Source organism: Rattus norvegicus, chromosome 2, assembly GCF_021556685.1.
Source record: "Rattus norvegicus strain SHRSP/BbbUtx chromosome 2, alternate assembly SHRSP_T2T, whole genome shotgun sequence".
NCBI lineage: Eukaryota > Metazoa > Chordata > Mammalia > Rodentia > Muridae > Rattus > Rattus norvegicus.
The window spans coordinates 136860977-136876695 of record NC_141535.1 but is presented as its reverse complement, the minus strand read 5'-3'; the positions used below and the strand labels follow the sequence as shown (position 1 = coordinate 136876695).

Below are 15719 nucleotides of genomic sequence, written 5' to 3'. Positions count from 1 at the left end.
ACACTCACACTGTACTTGATGTCTGTAAAGTGCTTTCTTGTGTTTGGTTGACTAATCTCAATCATCTGTCTATGGAGAAGAAATTACCGGAATTTCAATTTATATATAAAGGAAATGACGAAGCCTAGAAAAGTAAAGAACCTTGCCTGTTGCCGGGAGGGTAAGAACCCCATCTTTATAGTTATATGAGCCCCAAATAGCTATTATTTAGAAAGCCTTTGAATGAGCATAAAAAGGAAAATAAAATTAATTAAGATCGCATCCCTCTGATGGAACCATTGTTAACATTTTGGTTTCTATTTTTCAACATATTTCATGTAGGCATTTTAACTATTACTTTCTTTAAAAAAATTATAGAGTATGTTTTCTGTTTATGTATGTGTTTATACCCATTGTCTTAGTCAGGGTTTCTATTCCTGCACAAATACCATGAACAAGAAGCAGGTTGGGGAGGAAAGGGTTTATTTGGCTTACACTTTCCATACTGCTGTTCATCACCAAAGGAAGTCAGGACTGGAACTCAAGCAGGTCAGGAAGCAGGAGCTGATGCAGAGGCCGTGGAGGGATGTTGCTTACTGGCTTGCTTCCCCTGGCTTGCTCAGCTTGCTGTCTTATAGAACCCAAAACTACCAGCCCAGGAATGGCACCACCCACAATGGGTTGCCCCCTGACTCCCCTTGATCACTAATTAAGTAAATGCCTTATAGCTGGGTCTCAGGGAGGCGTTTCCTCAACTGAGGCTCCTTTCTCTGTGATAACTTCAGCTTGTGTCAAATTGACACACAAAACCAGCCAGCACACCCATACACAGAGGTACCATTTGAAGAGGTCAGAGGATAACCCTCAGGAGTTGCTTCTCTCCAGTGGTACAGGTCCCAGGCAATAAACTCAGGACCTCAGGTTTCGCAGTGAGTGCCTTTTCCCTCCGAGTCACCTCACCTGAGCCCTTGACTGCTGTTTTCAAATGTGCACACTTGTCTTCTTTCAATGCCATAATCTCTGAGTATAGTTTTTTACACAGCTGTTATTACTTTTGAGAATTGAGTGATACTATGAAAGCAATGCTGGACTCTTAGAAAGTTAACTTCTATGAAATATTACTTAAGAATAGAGTTCACTTAAAAAAAAATAAAGATGTTACCAGCAAGGCAGGGTGGCTACCAGCTGCAGGGAAACTGAGGCTGGAGGATTGTGGTGAGTTTGAGGACACTCTGGGAGACACGGTGTTTGAGATCTTGTCTCGTCAACAGCAATAATGAAGAGACTAGTTAATGGTGGTGACCCACGAAACCCAACGAGCGGTCCTAAAACGTGCTGGACCTTCTGCCATGAGTGTGTTAAGCACCCGTCCATGAAATGACACAGAATAGGACATGCCAGGATTCTTTGGGTGCCCAGAGGAAGTGAGTTATGACAGTGTCTGCGGTGGGCAGCCGAAGCCCATTTTTTGACAAAAATACTAGCACTCCACAGAAGACTGGGCAGAGATTTGAGTATGTCGAGCCTAAGCAGATGTTGGCTACTAAGAGACACAAGCATTATGAACTGGGGGTAACAAGAAGAGAAAGGACCAGCTCTAGTCAACTTTAGTATGAGGGCAATAAAATCAGACATTATGGTCACACACAAAACATGCCTGGAAGGACACAGACTGCATGATTTAGAGTGGTGCCTGTCAGGAACCAGACGGATTTTTAATTCTTTTCAATATTCTTTCGTTCTAGTACCTCTGCCGGGACTATTTTCCTCTGAAAGTGGCACTGAATTGCTGTTCAGAAGTATAGGTTAGAACTAGATGTTTTGGGAATTGAATGAAGTCCCCAAGTGACCACTAACTTCTTCTAAACTTCTCAGCATTCCCAGTGTAGATTCACCTTTCAGATCCAAGATGCTCCCCGGAGGGCCGTGGTCAGCCCAGGCCTCATCTGCTCATCGTGCATTGGTGAGCCTTGTTGGCAGGATGGCTCCACTTGCCAATATGCTTGCCTGAATCTCCAGGACACCTCCAAGCCCTGGGTGTGGTGAAAGATCGTGCATTGCTGCCACTGAGATTTTTTACTTTCCACTCAGCCATCACAACCCAAAAAACACTCAGGGCAACAAGAAGTATGGATCTCAAAGAAGTGAGGGCCATCTCAAGTAAGGAGGGTCTCTTGGAACACTCTCACGAAGCAGTACCCACATTCAGCACCTTCCTGGGTCAGCTGTAGCCAGCTGTGGCCAGCTGTGGCCAGATGTGGTCAGATGTGGTCAGCTGCATAGCTGTATCACACTTTTGCAGTGACCAAAATACTCAACAGAGCAGCTAAAGGGAGGAAAGACCTACTTTGACACACAGTTTCAGAAGCGTCAGTCTGTCATGGTGCAGAGGACTAAAAATGTCGCTCAGATCATAGTGACAAGAGTGTGCAATGGAGTCCACACCATGGCAAACAGGAAGCCAAGGACAAGGCTGAAACCAGGGTAAGATATAGTTTCCCAAGGTCCACCCCTAATGGCTTACTTCTCTACTTAGGCTCCTACCTCCCAAAGTTCCCAGAACTTTCAAGATAGGACCACTTGTCAGAGAACAAAACATTCATAATAAGAGCCTGTGTTTTTTATGATCATCTTACCCGCATAAATCCAGCATCTGTGGCACCATAAATATGAGCGTGAAAAAAAAACCCTCAGGTGAATGACCCACTCCCATATTCCCAGCACTTGGGAGGACCGACCATAAATTAAAGGTCAACCCCAGTTATCTCGTGAGATCTAGGCCAACCTAGAACGGAAAAAAAAAAAAAGTTAAGGAGACTGCTTGTCTGGAAAAGTGCTTATGATGAGCAAGGTCCTGAGTTCACATGCCCAAGCACCCACATGAAAAGCTGTAGCATCACATGCCTGTAATTAGGAGGCAGAAACAGGAGGATTTCTAGGGGTCTTGCCCAATGAAGGAGCTCCAGATTCAGAGAGAACCCCTGCTTCAAATTATAGGGTATAGATACCGAGAAAAGACATCCAACATGGAGCTCTGGCCTCCAGCATGCATGCGCGCGCATGCACGCACGCACGCATGCACGCACGCACGCACGCACGCACGCACACACACACACACACACACACACACACACACACACACACCACACCACACCACACCACACCACACACACCATGAATCTTCTAGAACTTTTCCTTTGCTCACCCATCTTCTAGAATGATCCCTCCAGAGCTATGCTGCTATGCTCTCTCTGTGACTCCTCATAGTTTCAAGACCTACAAAATCCCACTCTCACTGGGTGCAAGCCCCCAGGAAGCTGTTTAACACCGAGTCTCTGCATTGGTCACCTATGAATGGATTTCAGGTCACTTTTAGAATTAAGTCTTGTGAATCAAGCTGCTGGGACCTTGTACTCTGTCTCTAAGTACATTCCTTGCTCGCTTTAGAATGGCTCAGCCTGCCAACCCCTTGAGAGCTCCAGGTTCTATACAGGAAGTGTCGAAGGGGGCAGCTGAAGATTCAAGGAGTCCAAATTTGTGTTTCATTGCTTGTGTCTTAGTTGTGAGAACCTGGGTAAAGTCTCAAAAGCTCTCTTGCCTAAGAGACTGCCATGAAGGAAAACAGGTACAAAATGAGTTTCTAATCTCTTCAAATATTTGAAAGAGTATGCAGCAACAGAAATGGTACTTCCTGGGATAAAATGACTTTATGAACAAGATAACTCTCCTGTTCATTATCAGGGTCCTCATTTTCAGAGGGATTGTCTGGAAAGAGGAAGGGAGTCAGTTACATAAACTGTCTCATGTCCATCTGCCCACAAACGGCCATGTTTTCCATCCAACCTCTTGCTATATTTGTACAGGAGAAAGAGTCCAGAACAAGGCTGGAAGGGGGCAGCTCAGTGGGGTGAGGCAGTGTGGAGGAGGCAAGTTTGCAAGCAAGCAGTGGCGTAGCACCCCACTCCACTGGGAAGCTCACGTTTATCGCAACCCAGGCATTCCTCAGATGTCAGGTCGGGAAGGGTGCTGGTGACTTGCAAGACCCACTCCCATGGCTGAGCAACTGGCCCTTGGCCAAGGGTGCTAAGCCTGCCTTGGGGCTGCTTGCTTTGTGTCCCTCTGTCCCGAACACAGAAGCATTTGAGCTAATCTTTTTGAATCTGCCTGAAAGATATTCCAGAAGCTAGGCATGAATCTATAGAGTCAGCAAACAGAATCAATAGGGTCTTAAAGTAACCTGAAAGGACACTGTCCGTTCAGACACTTTTGGCAATGCCCCCAGCAGAGTACATCCCAGGAGAAAACGACGACCTCTAGGCTGCCCAACCTTTTGACACTGCAATGTGACATTGTCTTCTAAAGAATTCAAGCTATTCAATCAAGTTACAAAATTTCTCCGGGCTGGTGTGATGGCTCCACTGGTAAAGGCTCTTGCCACCAAGCCTGAGTTTGATCCCTGATCCCACATGGTAGAAGGAGAGAACCGACTCCAGCAAGTTGTCTGACTGACATACAAGTTCTCACCCACATACACACTCGAGCCCAGTTAACCCAGTCTAGCAACTCTCTCACAGACATGCCCAGAGAGGTTTGTCTCCTAGGGCATGCCAGACCCTTGTCCAGTTGTCAGTGTGAACCACCACACCTCGGGAAGTGGCTCATAAAACTAAAGGAGACGCTTCACTGAGATAGAGTGGACCACTGCTCTCAGTTCTAAAAACCACACACACAAGAGATGTGGCTGGAACCCAGCCAAAGTAGGCCACGGTAGTGAAGGAATGGGGGGGGGGGGGGCGGGTTAATCTCTTTCCCCCTAAAAGTGACATAGAGATGGCTCAGTGGTTAAGAGCACTGACTGTTCTTCCTAGAGGTCCTGAGTTCAAATCCCAACAATCACATGGTGGCTCACAGTCATCTATAATGAGATCTGATGCCCTCTGCTGGTGTGCCTGATGACAGCTACAGTGTACTTATTTATAATAAATAAATAAATCTTTTTTTAAAACAGTGGCATAACTAATATCAGAAAGACAGAGAGATGCAGTTAGGACTTTAAAAACTGAACCTAGGGGGCTGGAGAAAGAGCTCGGTTCCATTCCCAGCATCTACAAACCACGCACTGGTAACTCCAGTTCCAGAGGATCCATCACCCTCTTCTGACCTTCTTGGGTATCAGGCACACTCGTGGCACATAAACCTACATAAAGGCCAAACACTCCTGCATATAAAATATAATAAAGTGAAAAACCAAGGTTGTGTGTAGAGCTCCATGATGTGGGAAGGAATACTTAGTGTGCTCCAGGCCCTGAGTCCATTCGCCAACATAAGAAAGGAAAAAACACGGCAGTCTGTTGCATTGGCTACAGAGGCTTGAAGCATGGAACTCAAACCCTCTGGAGTTGATGGACCAATGTACACAGGAGTGGGTAAGAGAGAGGGCAGCTTGTGCTTTTCTAAGTCTCCCTGTCTCTCTTGTGGCTCCCGTGATTTTCATTTACCCTCACTCCCAGCTACATAAGCAAACGTGCACAAAACTTATCTTCCAGGCCTCTAATCCCAGCACTTGGGAGGTAGAGGCAGGCAGGACCCTGAGTTTGAGGGCAACCTGGTCTACAGAGTGAGTTCCAGGCAACCAGCGCTGCACAGGGAAGCCCTGTCTCCAAAAACAAACAAAAAGCAAACACAGGAAGGAAGGAAGGAAGGAAGGAAGGAAGGAAGGAAGGAAGGAAGGAAGGGAGAGAGGGAGAGAGGGAGGAAGGGAGGGAGGGAGAGAGGGAGGGAGGGAGGGAGACTTATCTTCTCAAACATATACATCTTCAAAAAGAGATTACCCTGGCCATGACAAGAATAACCTTATCTATCAGTCACACCTCAGCTATGTTCGCTATTCTGGGATGCAGCTCATGGGAGTCCACTTGGAGACTCTTGTAAGTGACATCTTTAGTCAGGTAGAGCTGATCTTTTATTCATACTGAGTCTTTTTTTTTTTTTAAAGAATGTATCTCCCACTGCTTTTTTTTCAAGGATTTATTTATTTATTTTATGTCTGTGAGTACACTGTAGCTGTCCTCAGACACACCAGAAGAGGGCACTGGATCCCATTACAAATGGTTGTGAGCCACCAGGTGGTTGCTGGGAATTGAACTCAGGACCTCTGGAAGAGCAGTCAGTGCTCTTAACCGCTGAGCCATCTCTCCAGCCTCCCCATATGTTAAAGGAGTATGTTCCTTGGGTTCCAATCCCAATGCTGTACAAACACAAGAGCATGTAACAGATTGATTGCCTCCTGCAGCGTCTCTGATTCTATAGGGCAATTGTGAGACCCAGCTACCTGTATGTGTTCCTATGTGTGGGGTACATTTGCACATGTGTATGGAGGTCAGAGATCTGATCCTGTGTCATTCCTCAGATGCTGTCCACCTTGGTTTTTAGATAGAGTCTTTCACTGGGACCTGACACTCCCTAATTGGTCTAGCTGGCTGGCCAGTAAGCTGGGGTATTCACCCATCTCTTTTCCCACTGCCAATGCTGGGATTACAAGCATATGTGACTAAACTTGTTTGGATGATTGTTTGTTTGTTTGTTTGTTTGTTTGTTTGTTTGTTTTCCTTGTTTTGTTTTTTAGAAAATGGATTCTAGGACTGGACCGCCACATGTACAAGCCAAGTACTTTGCCAGTTGAGCTCTATCCCTGATCCCCCAAAAATCATTGTAATTGTAGCCCAAGACAATAAAATTTAGATGCTAATAAAGCCAAATAACATTTAAGGGAGCATGCTTGATTTGATGGTAATTATATTTATTTTTCGAACCTCTGCATCTTACTTTTTCCCAAGTTATTGCTACAGAACTACGCAGTTCCCAGTGTGGCCTCTCCCCCCTCTCCCAAGTTGCCTCACTAGACCCAAATCTAACCGAGGTCCTCAGATCTGAGAAGGCAAGCATGTCATATGACCCATAGCACACGGAGACAGAGATCTGGGCCACATGGCTCCTTCTCTGTTGTCCCAGAGGGTCTAAATTTAGTTTACTGGATACATTGCAGGGACACGAGCCTGTTGAAAGAATAAGAATCAGGTGAAAAAAGGAGAAAGACGTTTAATATGGCCGGAGGCATTTGACGCCATGGCAACTGTGAAGTCTTCGATATTATTAAATTCACTTCCTCGGGTCAGGCTATTCTGCTCGCTCCCTGCACTTCCTGTTGTCATCATCGAATCAGGTCACCCTGAATGTATGAGTCTTTGCCTAACTGCAGTCGTGTCTATTTCCAGCAGCATGAGGTTTCTCCTCTCCTCCTTTGCTCCCCAACCTCAGACCTAGAGCTTACTACCATGGCCCCTTTCATGCAGTCACCCCTACTCCACCCCCACCCCACCCCCAATGCCCTTCTCCCCAGCACTCCTAACCCTACCCCTCTGCCCTCCCCTCCAGCTTCTGCAGCTGTCATTTAACAGTGTTAGGCACTGGATTAATGTGATTCAGTGACTCAGAACCCGAGAACCATGGGCCTCATAAAAGCTCATGTCTCCCTCCCTAAGGTCAAGAAAATGGCCTCCCCAGCCCTCTCTTCACGTCTCCTTCATACTAGGAAAAGATAGCATTAGAAAGTCGACGCTCAGTTCATCAGTCAGCCTAGATTCATCTTTTCCTTTCTCTCTTACCATGCTGGGGTTTGATGGTTTACTTAGCCTAAATGGTGAGTCCCCAGTTGAGTAGAGTGGTGTAGCCCATTCTATCTATCTCAGTACAAGCATTTCATCACCTGGTCACTAGTTCTTAGCTAGACCAAATCACACAAGGAGAAAATTCAATCAAACTATTTGACTGTCATTTATGTATGCCTGTCTGTGTATCTATGCGGGGGAGGTGGGGAGGTGCCCACAGAGGTCAGAAAAGGGCATTCGACCCTGTTACAGGCAGTTGTAAGCAGCCTGCTGTGGGTGTTGAGAACCTAACCTGGGACCTCTGGAGGAGCAGTACATGCTTTTAACTCCTGCCCATGCTATCTCTCCAGCCCAGAAAACTGCCTTTTTAAAGAATACGTAGAGTCAAATGGGATGTTTTTACATAGGATTCTCTGGGTTGGGAATGTACACAACTGGGATCTAACATCCAGGAGGTAAAGGCAGGAGGACCAATAGTTTGAGACCGACATGGATTACATAAGGCTGACTCAAAAATAAATTTAAAAAAATGGAAAATAAAATTAAAATTTAAAAAAATCCCTCCTTCACGGAATCATATATGGTAGCACCTATAACACCAACCCACTGGAGTTAGCCACAGGAGGACCACTGAGCATTAAAGGCCAGCCTGGACTACACAGTTGGCCACAGGAGGACCACTGAGAATTAAGGGCCAGCCTGGACTACACAGTTAGCCACAGGAGGACCACTGAGAATTAAGGGCCAGCCTGGACTACACAGTGAGTTCTGAACCAGCTGTAAAAGACCCTTTTCAAAATCAGCAGCGAAAAGAGCTTCTGATGAGGGCTGGAGAGATGACTTGGGTAAGAGACCTGGCTGCTCTTCTAAAGGACCACTGCTCAATTCCAAGAACCCAAATGGCAGCTCACATCAGTCTGTGACTCCAGCTCCCAAAGATCCAGTGCCCTTTTCTGGTTTCCATACAAACCAGGCATGTATAGGAAGCACATATACATATGCAGGCAAACACATACTGTACTGGCTGGTTTTTTGTGTCAACTTGACACGAGCAGGAGTTATCACAGAGAAAGGAGCCTCCCTTGAGGAAATGCCTCCATGAGACCCAACTGTAAGGCATTTTCTCAATTAGCGATCAAGGCGGAAGGACCCATTGTGGGTGGTGCCATCCCTGGGCTGGTAGTCCTGAGTTCTATAAGAAAGCAAGCTGAGCCAGCCAGGGGAAGCAAGCCAGTAAGTGACATCCCTCCATGGCCTCTGCATCATCTTCCTGCCCTGTGTGAGTTCCGGTCCTGACTTCCTTTGGTGATGAACAGCAATGTGGAAGTGTAAGCTGAATAAACCCTTTCCTCCCCAACTTGCTTCTTGTTCATGGTGTTTGTGCAGGAATAGAAACCCTGAGTAAGGCACATACATAAAATAATTCATTTTTTTCCAGGACCTCCTGGTGTCAGCCCTTGCTTGAATGCTCCTAAACTCCCAAGAACAGGTAGACCTGTTATGGGTGTTAAGAACTGTGGGTCTTCCAATCCTGATCTTCTGGGTAGGAATAGTTCTTTACTAACAACCACAAGGGAACTCACATTGGCTTAGTTTCCCCAGTGTTTCTCACATGCACATCAGCTATCTGACAACCTTGTTTACCCAGGACATAGGAAGTGCCATAGATGCAGGAAGAGTATAGAAATATATTTACTGTGGAAGTGACATCCTTTTTGCAAGGAGACAAACCTCATGGGTTCTCTGGGGAAAGCCATGGGTGGGGAAATGACCTTAAGTAGATGGGTATTTCAATTTGCAATGACTAATGGAGGAGGGACTTGTGTTTCCTACCCTGAGTACGGAGAGATGGGCCACAGGTGAGGACAACGGAAGCCCAGTCACTCTATGTACTGGGGGCAAGGCTCAGCAGGAGAATACTCACTAGGAGCTGGCAGATGGGGAAGCAGTGTCTCAGTGATGGAGTTCTGTCTGACTGGACCAGTGAGGGGCTGAAGGCATGCTCAGCTAGGCGAAGCCTTCCTGAATCCGCCATCAAGGGGCTAGGAGTGGCAGTAGCATGCTTGCCTAGTATGAACAAAGCCTCAGCATTGCAATCATTAACTAATGACAATAAACTAATAAGCAGAACCACAGAAGTCAGCACTCCATACGGTGTGCAAGCGAGTCTCACACGGGGCTCCACTGCAGCTGTCACGTGTACGCCCTACTCTACAGGAATCTGTGAGTTAGGAGCAGCCAGCTACTATTTTGTTGCCGCACACTGACCAAGAGCTTTATTGATTTCTAGCTCATGACCACATTGGGAGGAAACTGGTGGGAAGCCACATGGAGAGTTTGTAAAACAAGCTCTCAGAGAGAAGAGCCCTGTAGAAAGGAACAAAATGGATCCCCACGTGGGGCCTGCGGAACGATGCAAAAGATGCCACTGACACTTGGGCTGAAAGGAAGCATTTGGCCACATGGCAGAAGAGGAGCAAATCTGTGAGGAAAAACGCACCACTGTCTACAGGAGACAGAAAAGTCCTTTCTGCAACAAAAATAATTTTATAATTGGGGGGTCACCACAACATGAGGAATTGTATTAAAGGGTCATGGTACTAGGAGGGTTGAGAACCACTATTTATGGGAGCCAGCAAACGTTTTCCCTAAACTTGTGGTCTAGAGCCAAGAGGAGTGAATGGTGAGGACTGAGATGGACCGTCCTAATGGCTGCCTTTTCCTGGCCCTGTGTCAGTACCACAGGGCCCTGGCTCCCCACACAGCCCCTTCTAGGCATATTCAAGACCCATTCAGTAGTGCAGGGAGTGGGTGCTGGTTCCAGACACTATCAAAGTAGTACATAGAAAGGCTCTTGACACAGGTAGACTGCTCATAACAGCCTGGGCTAACCTCACTCCTCCAAGAGGACATTCCCCTCTGAACCCAAAGACACCTGGGGCAGACCCTCCCCCTCCCCCAGCACACACACACACACACACCCTCCCACCATGAGCCTGTGTATATGTTCTGAGGGGGTCGTTTCCTGCCCTGATGTTTTCACCCTTTCAGTAGAGAAATAAGTTATTTTTGCTTCTTCCTTCTGTTTTCAGCATTTTTATTGTGTAGAACCTGAAGGAGATGAGCATGTGATATTCTTCATCACGTGAGTATCAACATCATGTGTGAGGATGGTATTGATACATAAGAGGCTGGAAATGAGAGGAGATATCACATAGCTCAAACCAGAAAGGGATGAAGCACAGTAAATGCCTTCTCAAAGACTCTGAATAAGGACTGGCAAGATTCTTCAACTCCACAATCCATGGCTTAAAACAAAGCAAACAAACAAAAAAAGACAAGTGTGAAGGTATATGCTTGCAACACAACCCCCGGGAAGGCAGAGACAGGTTGGTATCTGAGGCCTCATCTACTCCATGAGAGACTCTGTCTAGCTCACACTCGTAGACATGTGCACACCGCACACACACTCAGTAAAATCCTGTTTCTGTCTTCATGTTTTAAAGCGATGTTCTATGGGGCTGCAGATGACTCAGAAGACCCACATTTGGTTCCCAGCACCCACATCCAAGGTTTACCACTGCCTTAGCTCCAGTTCCAGGCATCCAATGCTCTCTAGCCTCCTTAGGTACACACACACACACACACACACACACACACACACACACACACACACACAAACACACGCACGCGCACACACACATACATGCCCACATGCACACATATACACATACACATGCACACACATACACACAAATACACACACATACACACACACAAATAAAATCTTTTTTAAAAAAGATTAAAATTTAAATTATAATCTGAAGGTATCCTTTCACATTTCCTCGCAGAAGTAGATTTTTGTGGAGCCTAAGGACCCAGGTATCTGCCCTGGAAAACCTTAAGGAGATCAACCCCAAGACAGACCTCAAAGGGGTCTAGAAGATTTCACAACAATGTAGCCTGGGTCAGAGTGTACAGTGGTGTAGTCTAGGCTAAAGGTACAAAGGGTAATCCAGCCTAAACCAGAGAAGTCTCTCCCCACGGGGCCTGACCATCTAATGCTCAGGAGAAGTCCATACTGCCAGAGTGGCATCCCTGGTGTGTTTGCAGGTGAGAGACTGGACCCTAAGCCTGCTAACTGAACATCCACAGTCTTCCTCTTTCTAAAGCAGAGTGGAGCTAAACTTTCTGATAATATTTGGGGCTAGTGTCTCTATAACTTTTCTCTTAAATGCTTTTTTTCCCCCTTCGAGTCAGGATTTCTCTACATAGCCCGGGCTGACCTGGAACTCACTCTGTAGACCAAACAGGCTAGCATTGAGCTCAGAGATCTGCCTTCCTCTGCCTCCCTAGTGCTGGGATTAACGTCACCACGCCGTTTCTTTTGCTCTTTTTTTTTCTATTTTTCTGACATATATATTAGCCAGTGGTGGTGCTGCTCAATTGGTAGAGAGCCTGCTTCCCTAGCACGGAAGAACCAGTCTTGTAAACTCAGCATGCTGGCCAATGTTTGTAATTGCCGAGCGAGCTGTGGCGATGGAGGCGAGATGGTTAGTTCTCCTAACCAAAATCATCCTCCTGTACTTAGTGAGTTAGAGGTTAGAGACCCGGGCTACAGGAGACCCTGCCTACAATACTTCACCCCACCAAAGGACATTTAAGAAAAGAAGGGGATGTTAGGGGTGGGGGTGCTGACTCTCCGAGGCCTTGGAAGTGCCTTGAAATCCTGCCTTATTCATTGTTCAGAAAACCAAACGGAATAACTTACTTACCCTCCTGCCCTACCCGCCACGATGACTGTTCTTGGCAGAAGGCCAGACCGACACCGGGTAATTCCATGGTACATTCTGTACATGTGTAGCCATTTAACCCGCTATTTAAAGTGGTCCTTTGCTGCCACCTGTAAGAGGTAGCACCATAATGACACTCGTTAAGTGGCTGGGCTGGGAAGGGGGTTTCTTCCCTCAAAGATGCCTGAGTCGGTGAAGTGGTTGGCACTTGGAGAAACTAAAGAGACATCTGGGGACATCACAAGTGTAGGACCGGAGGCGAGAGGAAGCGCGCTAGACACGGGGTCCTAGCTCAGGCTCTCCGCTTGGTGGCTCCTTCTCCAAGACAAGGAGAAGGAACCCGCCAAACCTCGGGTGCGGCCTGCTGCCATTTGGGTTTGGTAAATTCCTGGATCTCCCTAGGGACCTGGGAATGAGAAAGAAGGTGGAGACTGGGGACTCTGGTAGAAAATGCAGTCGGGCGGAATCCGGGGCGCAGGACGCCCCCTGGAATCTAGGAAACCGGCTTGTGGAGGGGACTCTGGGCAGTGGAGAGGGAGGGGGCACCTGCGCTCCTGTGCGCGTCGCACTTTGCAACTCTGGGCGGCGGCGAGCTGAGTGAAGTGGGCTCCAGGGCGCGAGGAAGTCGAAGCTCAGGAGCAGCAGAAAGGCTTGGTTCCGAGTGAGCTCTAGCTGTCCTGGAGTGGGATAGTGGGAGGAACACCCAGCACCGCTCACTTCCAAGTCCCCGGTGGCACATCGCGGGGTATCAGGCGCTCCGAGCCCCTCACCCACCCCAGGCGGGTACCCTGGCGGCCCGGGGTGCTAGCAAGCAGCCGGCGGCGACCTGGACCGCGTGGCTGGTGAACAGTGAACCAAGCCAAAAGGTAAATGCAGCCGGGCCGGCCCATAGCCTGGAAGAGGCGGCGCAGCACCGGAGCGTCTTCGGCTCTAAGGAGCCTCACTTCTGGGAAAGGACAGGGAACTGTCAATCAACGAGGGAGGGAGCGCACCGGCGCCGGGTGATGTCAGCGGATCAGCTGCTCCATAACAAAGAGGGGGTATCGCAGGAGAAAGTTGCAGCGGCAGCAGCACCCCGGAGCCTCGGGCACCGGAGACGAGGGGAGGGGGAGCGGCGGTTGCGGCTCCGCGGCTGGCGGAGGAATTAAAAGGACTGTAGGGGGAGGCAGTGCGAGCGGCCCCGACTGCTCCTCCTCTTCCTCCCCCTCCTCCCCCTCCAAACTCGAAGGGCTTAGCTCCTGCGTTCGCTCAGCCACCGCCAGCACCCGGAGGGACCGGAGCCGGACGCACGGCCCCGTGCTGGGTAGGGTCGCAGCTGCCATGGATAGCGACGACGAGGTAGTGGAGGAAGCCGTGGAAGGTACGGCAGGCTTTTCTCCAGGACCCTGGAGTGGGGACAGGCGCCTGGGCCGAAAGCACCAAGAGTGATGGTCTGCGACTCGGCGGGGCCGAGCCGAAGGCCACCGCGGTCCCTAAGCGGATGGCGGGTCGCTCGGCTCAGGCGGGGGCTGCACTGCCTACGCCACGCCGCCGGGAGCGCGCGGGGCGCGGTGGGGCACGGGCAGGGAATGGGGCCCCGCGGCCCTGGGAAGGCTGGGCCCCTGCATCCAGCCGGGCCACGGCAGCATCCTCCCTGGGAGTTGCAACGCTGCCTAGCACCTTGGCCTTAGTCCTTGCGGGGATGGAGGATGGGAGGGCGCCGGAGGGCAGTCCCTTGAGGCCCGCGATCTCCGCGGAGCAGCTGCGTTTCAACCACTTCGACTTCCCCTCTCCGACCGTCTGCCCTTTTCCTAGCTGAGTCGCTGCGTCCGGCGACCACTAGGGCGGAGTTTAGGTGGGTCTTCCATCGCATCGCACCCGGCCAGACACATGGTAGCCCCGGGCGCTCCTCCCGGAAAGAAAAAAAAAAAAAAAAAAGAAAAGAAAAGAAAAAAGATGAAATCATGGCTAGGTAGTGCACGCCGCTCCCCACCAGGCTCGAACGCTCTGCGTTCCGGAGGCGGCTGGCCCTGGTCTGCGCTGCCCCCGGGCGAACTCAGCCACCCACCCCTTCCCCCTCCCTGGCTTCTGAGCGAGGTGCAGCCGCGCCGTGCGGACGCTCCAGCCGGGACCCAAATTGCTGGGTGACACTTAACTTTCTGAATTCCGAGCTGTTGGCTGCTGGTGATATCACCGCCTGGGTGTCAGGTTTCTCCGCCCCTTCTTGCGCACCCCTCCCCCGACTCTTGTCGCCACCGTGTTTTGCTGAGTTTCTCTCTCTCTCTCTCTCTTTTTTTTTTTTTTTTTTTGCCCCCCACTTATAAAAGGCACCGTAGGGACGTTATACAATCTCGATGTTTGTGTCATGAGAGGTTATGATTTTATAACAATAGACACTGAAAAACATTCTTAAGCGTATTTATTATTTATCTTATTCTATCCCAGATAGTGTTCCCGTGATGTTTTGCGTAGTGTTGTTCCAGAATTTGTTAAACGCAGCATCTCAGTAAATAATTTTAAGTCCATGGTTAGTTCTCGTTTTAATGTATTTGTATAAAAAAGGCCTGACAAACGATAAATAAAAACGTGGCGGTGCTTAACAAATGCATATAGATATGTATTTGTTAATGGTACGTTGGGAGGAACCCCTTTTTGGTGTGTTCATAAATATAACTTTTTTTTTCTTTTTTCTTTTTTTTTCCGGAGCTGGGGACCGAACCCAGGGCCTTGCGCTTGCTAGGCAAGCGCTCTACCACTGAGCTAAATCCCCAGCCCCCATAAATATAACTTTTGCAGACTGCTGAAAGCTTAGGGTGAGATGAAGTAGAATCATTTTTTTGAATTCCCGAAAAGGCATTCATTCTAATTTAAGTTGTAAAATTTATCTTCATTTTAGTTTTTTTTTTAAAAAAAAAAACTTTAAACTACATAATTTTGCTTGTAACTTTTGAAGAGACTAAAATGTTGTGGACTCACAGAGCTTATATGTCTCTAAATAAACCCAGTGTTGGAATTAGTGAGGCCCAGCCAGCTTGAGGGAGCCATAGGAAGCCTTAACTTTCAAAGTTATTGACTTCTTGTAAATTTCTGTTATGACAGAAAACATGTTCTTAACAAATCGCCCTCCACTGTCTTGCTCATTCTTCTGGGTTTTTTTTTTTTTTTATAGTATTTGTTTAGGTTTGTTTGGGTCGTTGTTGCTGTTGTTGATTTTTTTACTTATTTATTTTACCTCATGTGAAATGCATATATGTCTGTGTGAGGGATCATATTCCCTGGACCTGGTGTTACAGATAGTTGT

General features: G+C 48.1%; 2 protein-coding genes across 7 annotated transcripts in view; one reads left to right on the top strand and one right to left on the bottom strand.

Moving 5' to 3' along the window:
- Window positions 1–10726: 10726 nt before the first annotated feature.
- Window positions 10727–14579, bottom strand: LOC147996246 (uncharacterized). Of its 6 annotated transcripts, none has more exons than XR_015674515.1 (4): window positions 13227–14579; window positions 12986–13116; window positions 12422–12549; window positions 10727–10954 (listed from the first exon to the last, which is right to left on the bottom strand). XR_015674515.1 is itself a non-coding variant. In XM_087640374.1 (4 exons), the coding sequence occupies exons 1-3, from the start codon at window positions 13327–13329 to the stop codon at window positions 12732–12734; spliced, it is 348 nt and encodes a 115-aa protein (XP_087496500.1). In that variant the 5' UTR covers window positions 13330–14579; the 3' UTR covers window positions 10727–10954; window positions 12422–12731. The 6 variants fall into 6 exon arrangements, 1 of the variants encoding a protein (XP_087496500.1); XR_015674512.1 differs by having other exon boundaries at window positions 12422–12845; window positions 13432–14579; XR_015674524.1 differs by having other exon boundaries at window positions 10727–10837; window positions 12422–12845; window positions 13432–14579.
- The window catches only part of Setd7 (SET domain containing 7, histone lysine methyltransferase), a 42783-nt gene continuing 40727 nt past the window's right edge, over window positions 13664–15719 (top strand). Inside the window, exon 1 of the mRNA NM_001109558.1 lies at window positions 13664–13799. Within this exon, the coding sequence (NP_001103028.1) occupies window positions 13760–13799 (40 nt within the window). The 5' untranslated portion in view covers window positions 13664–13759. The remainder of the gene's footprint in view (window positions 13800–15719) is intronic.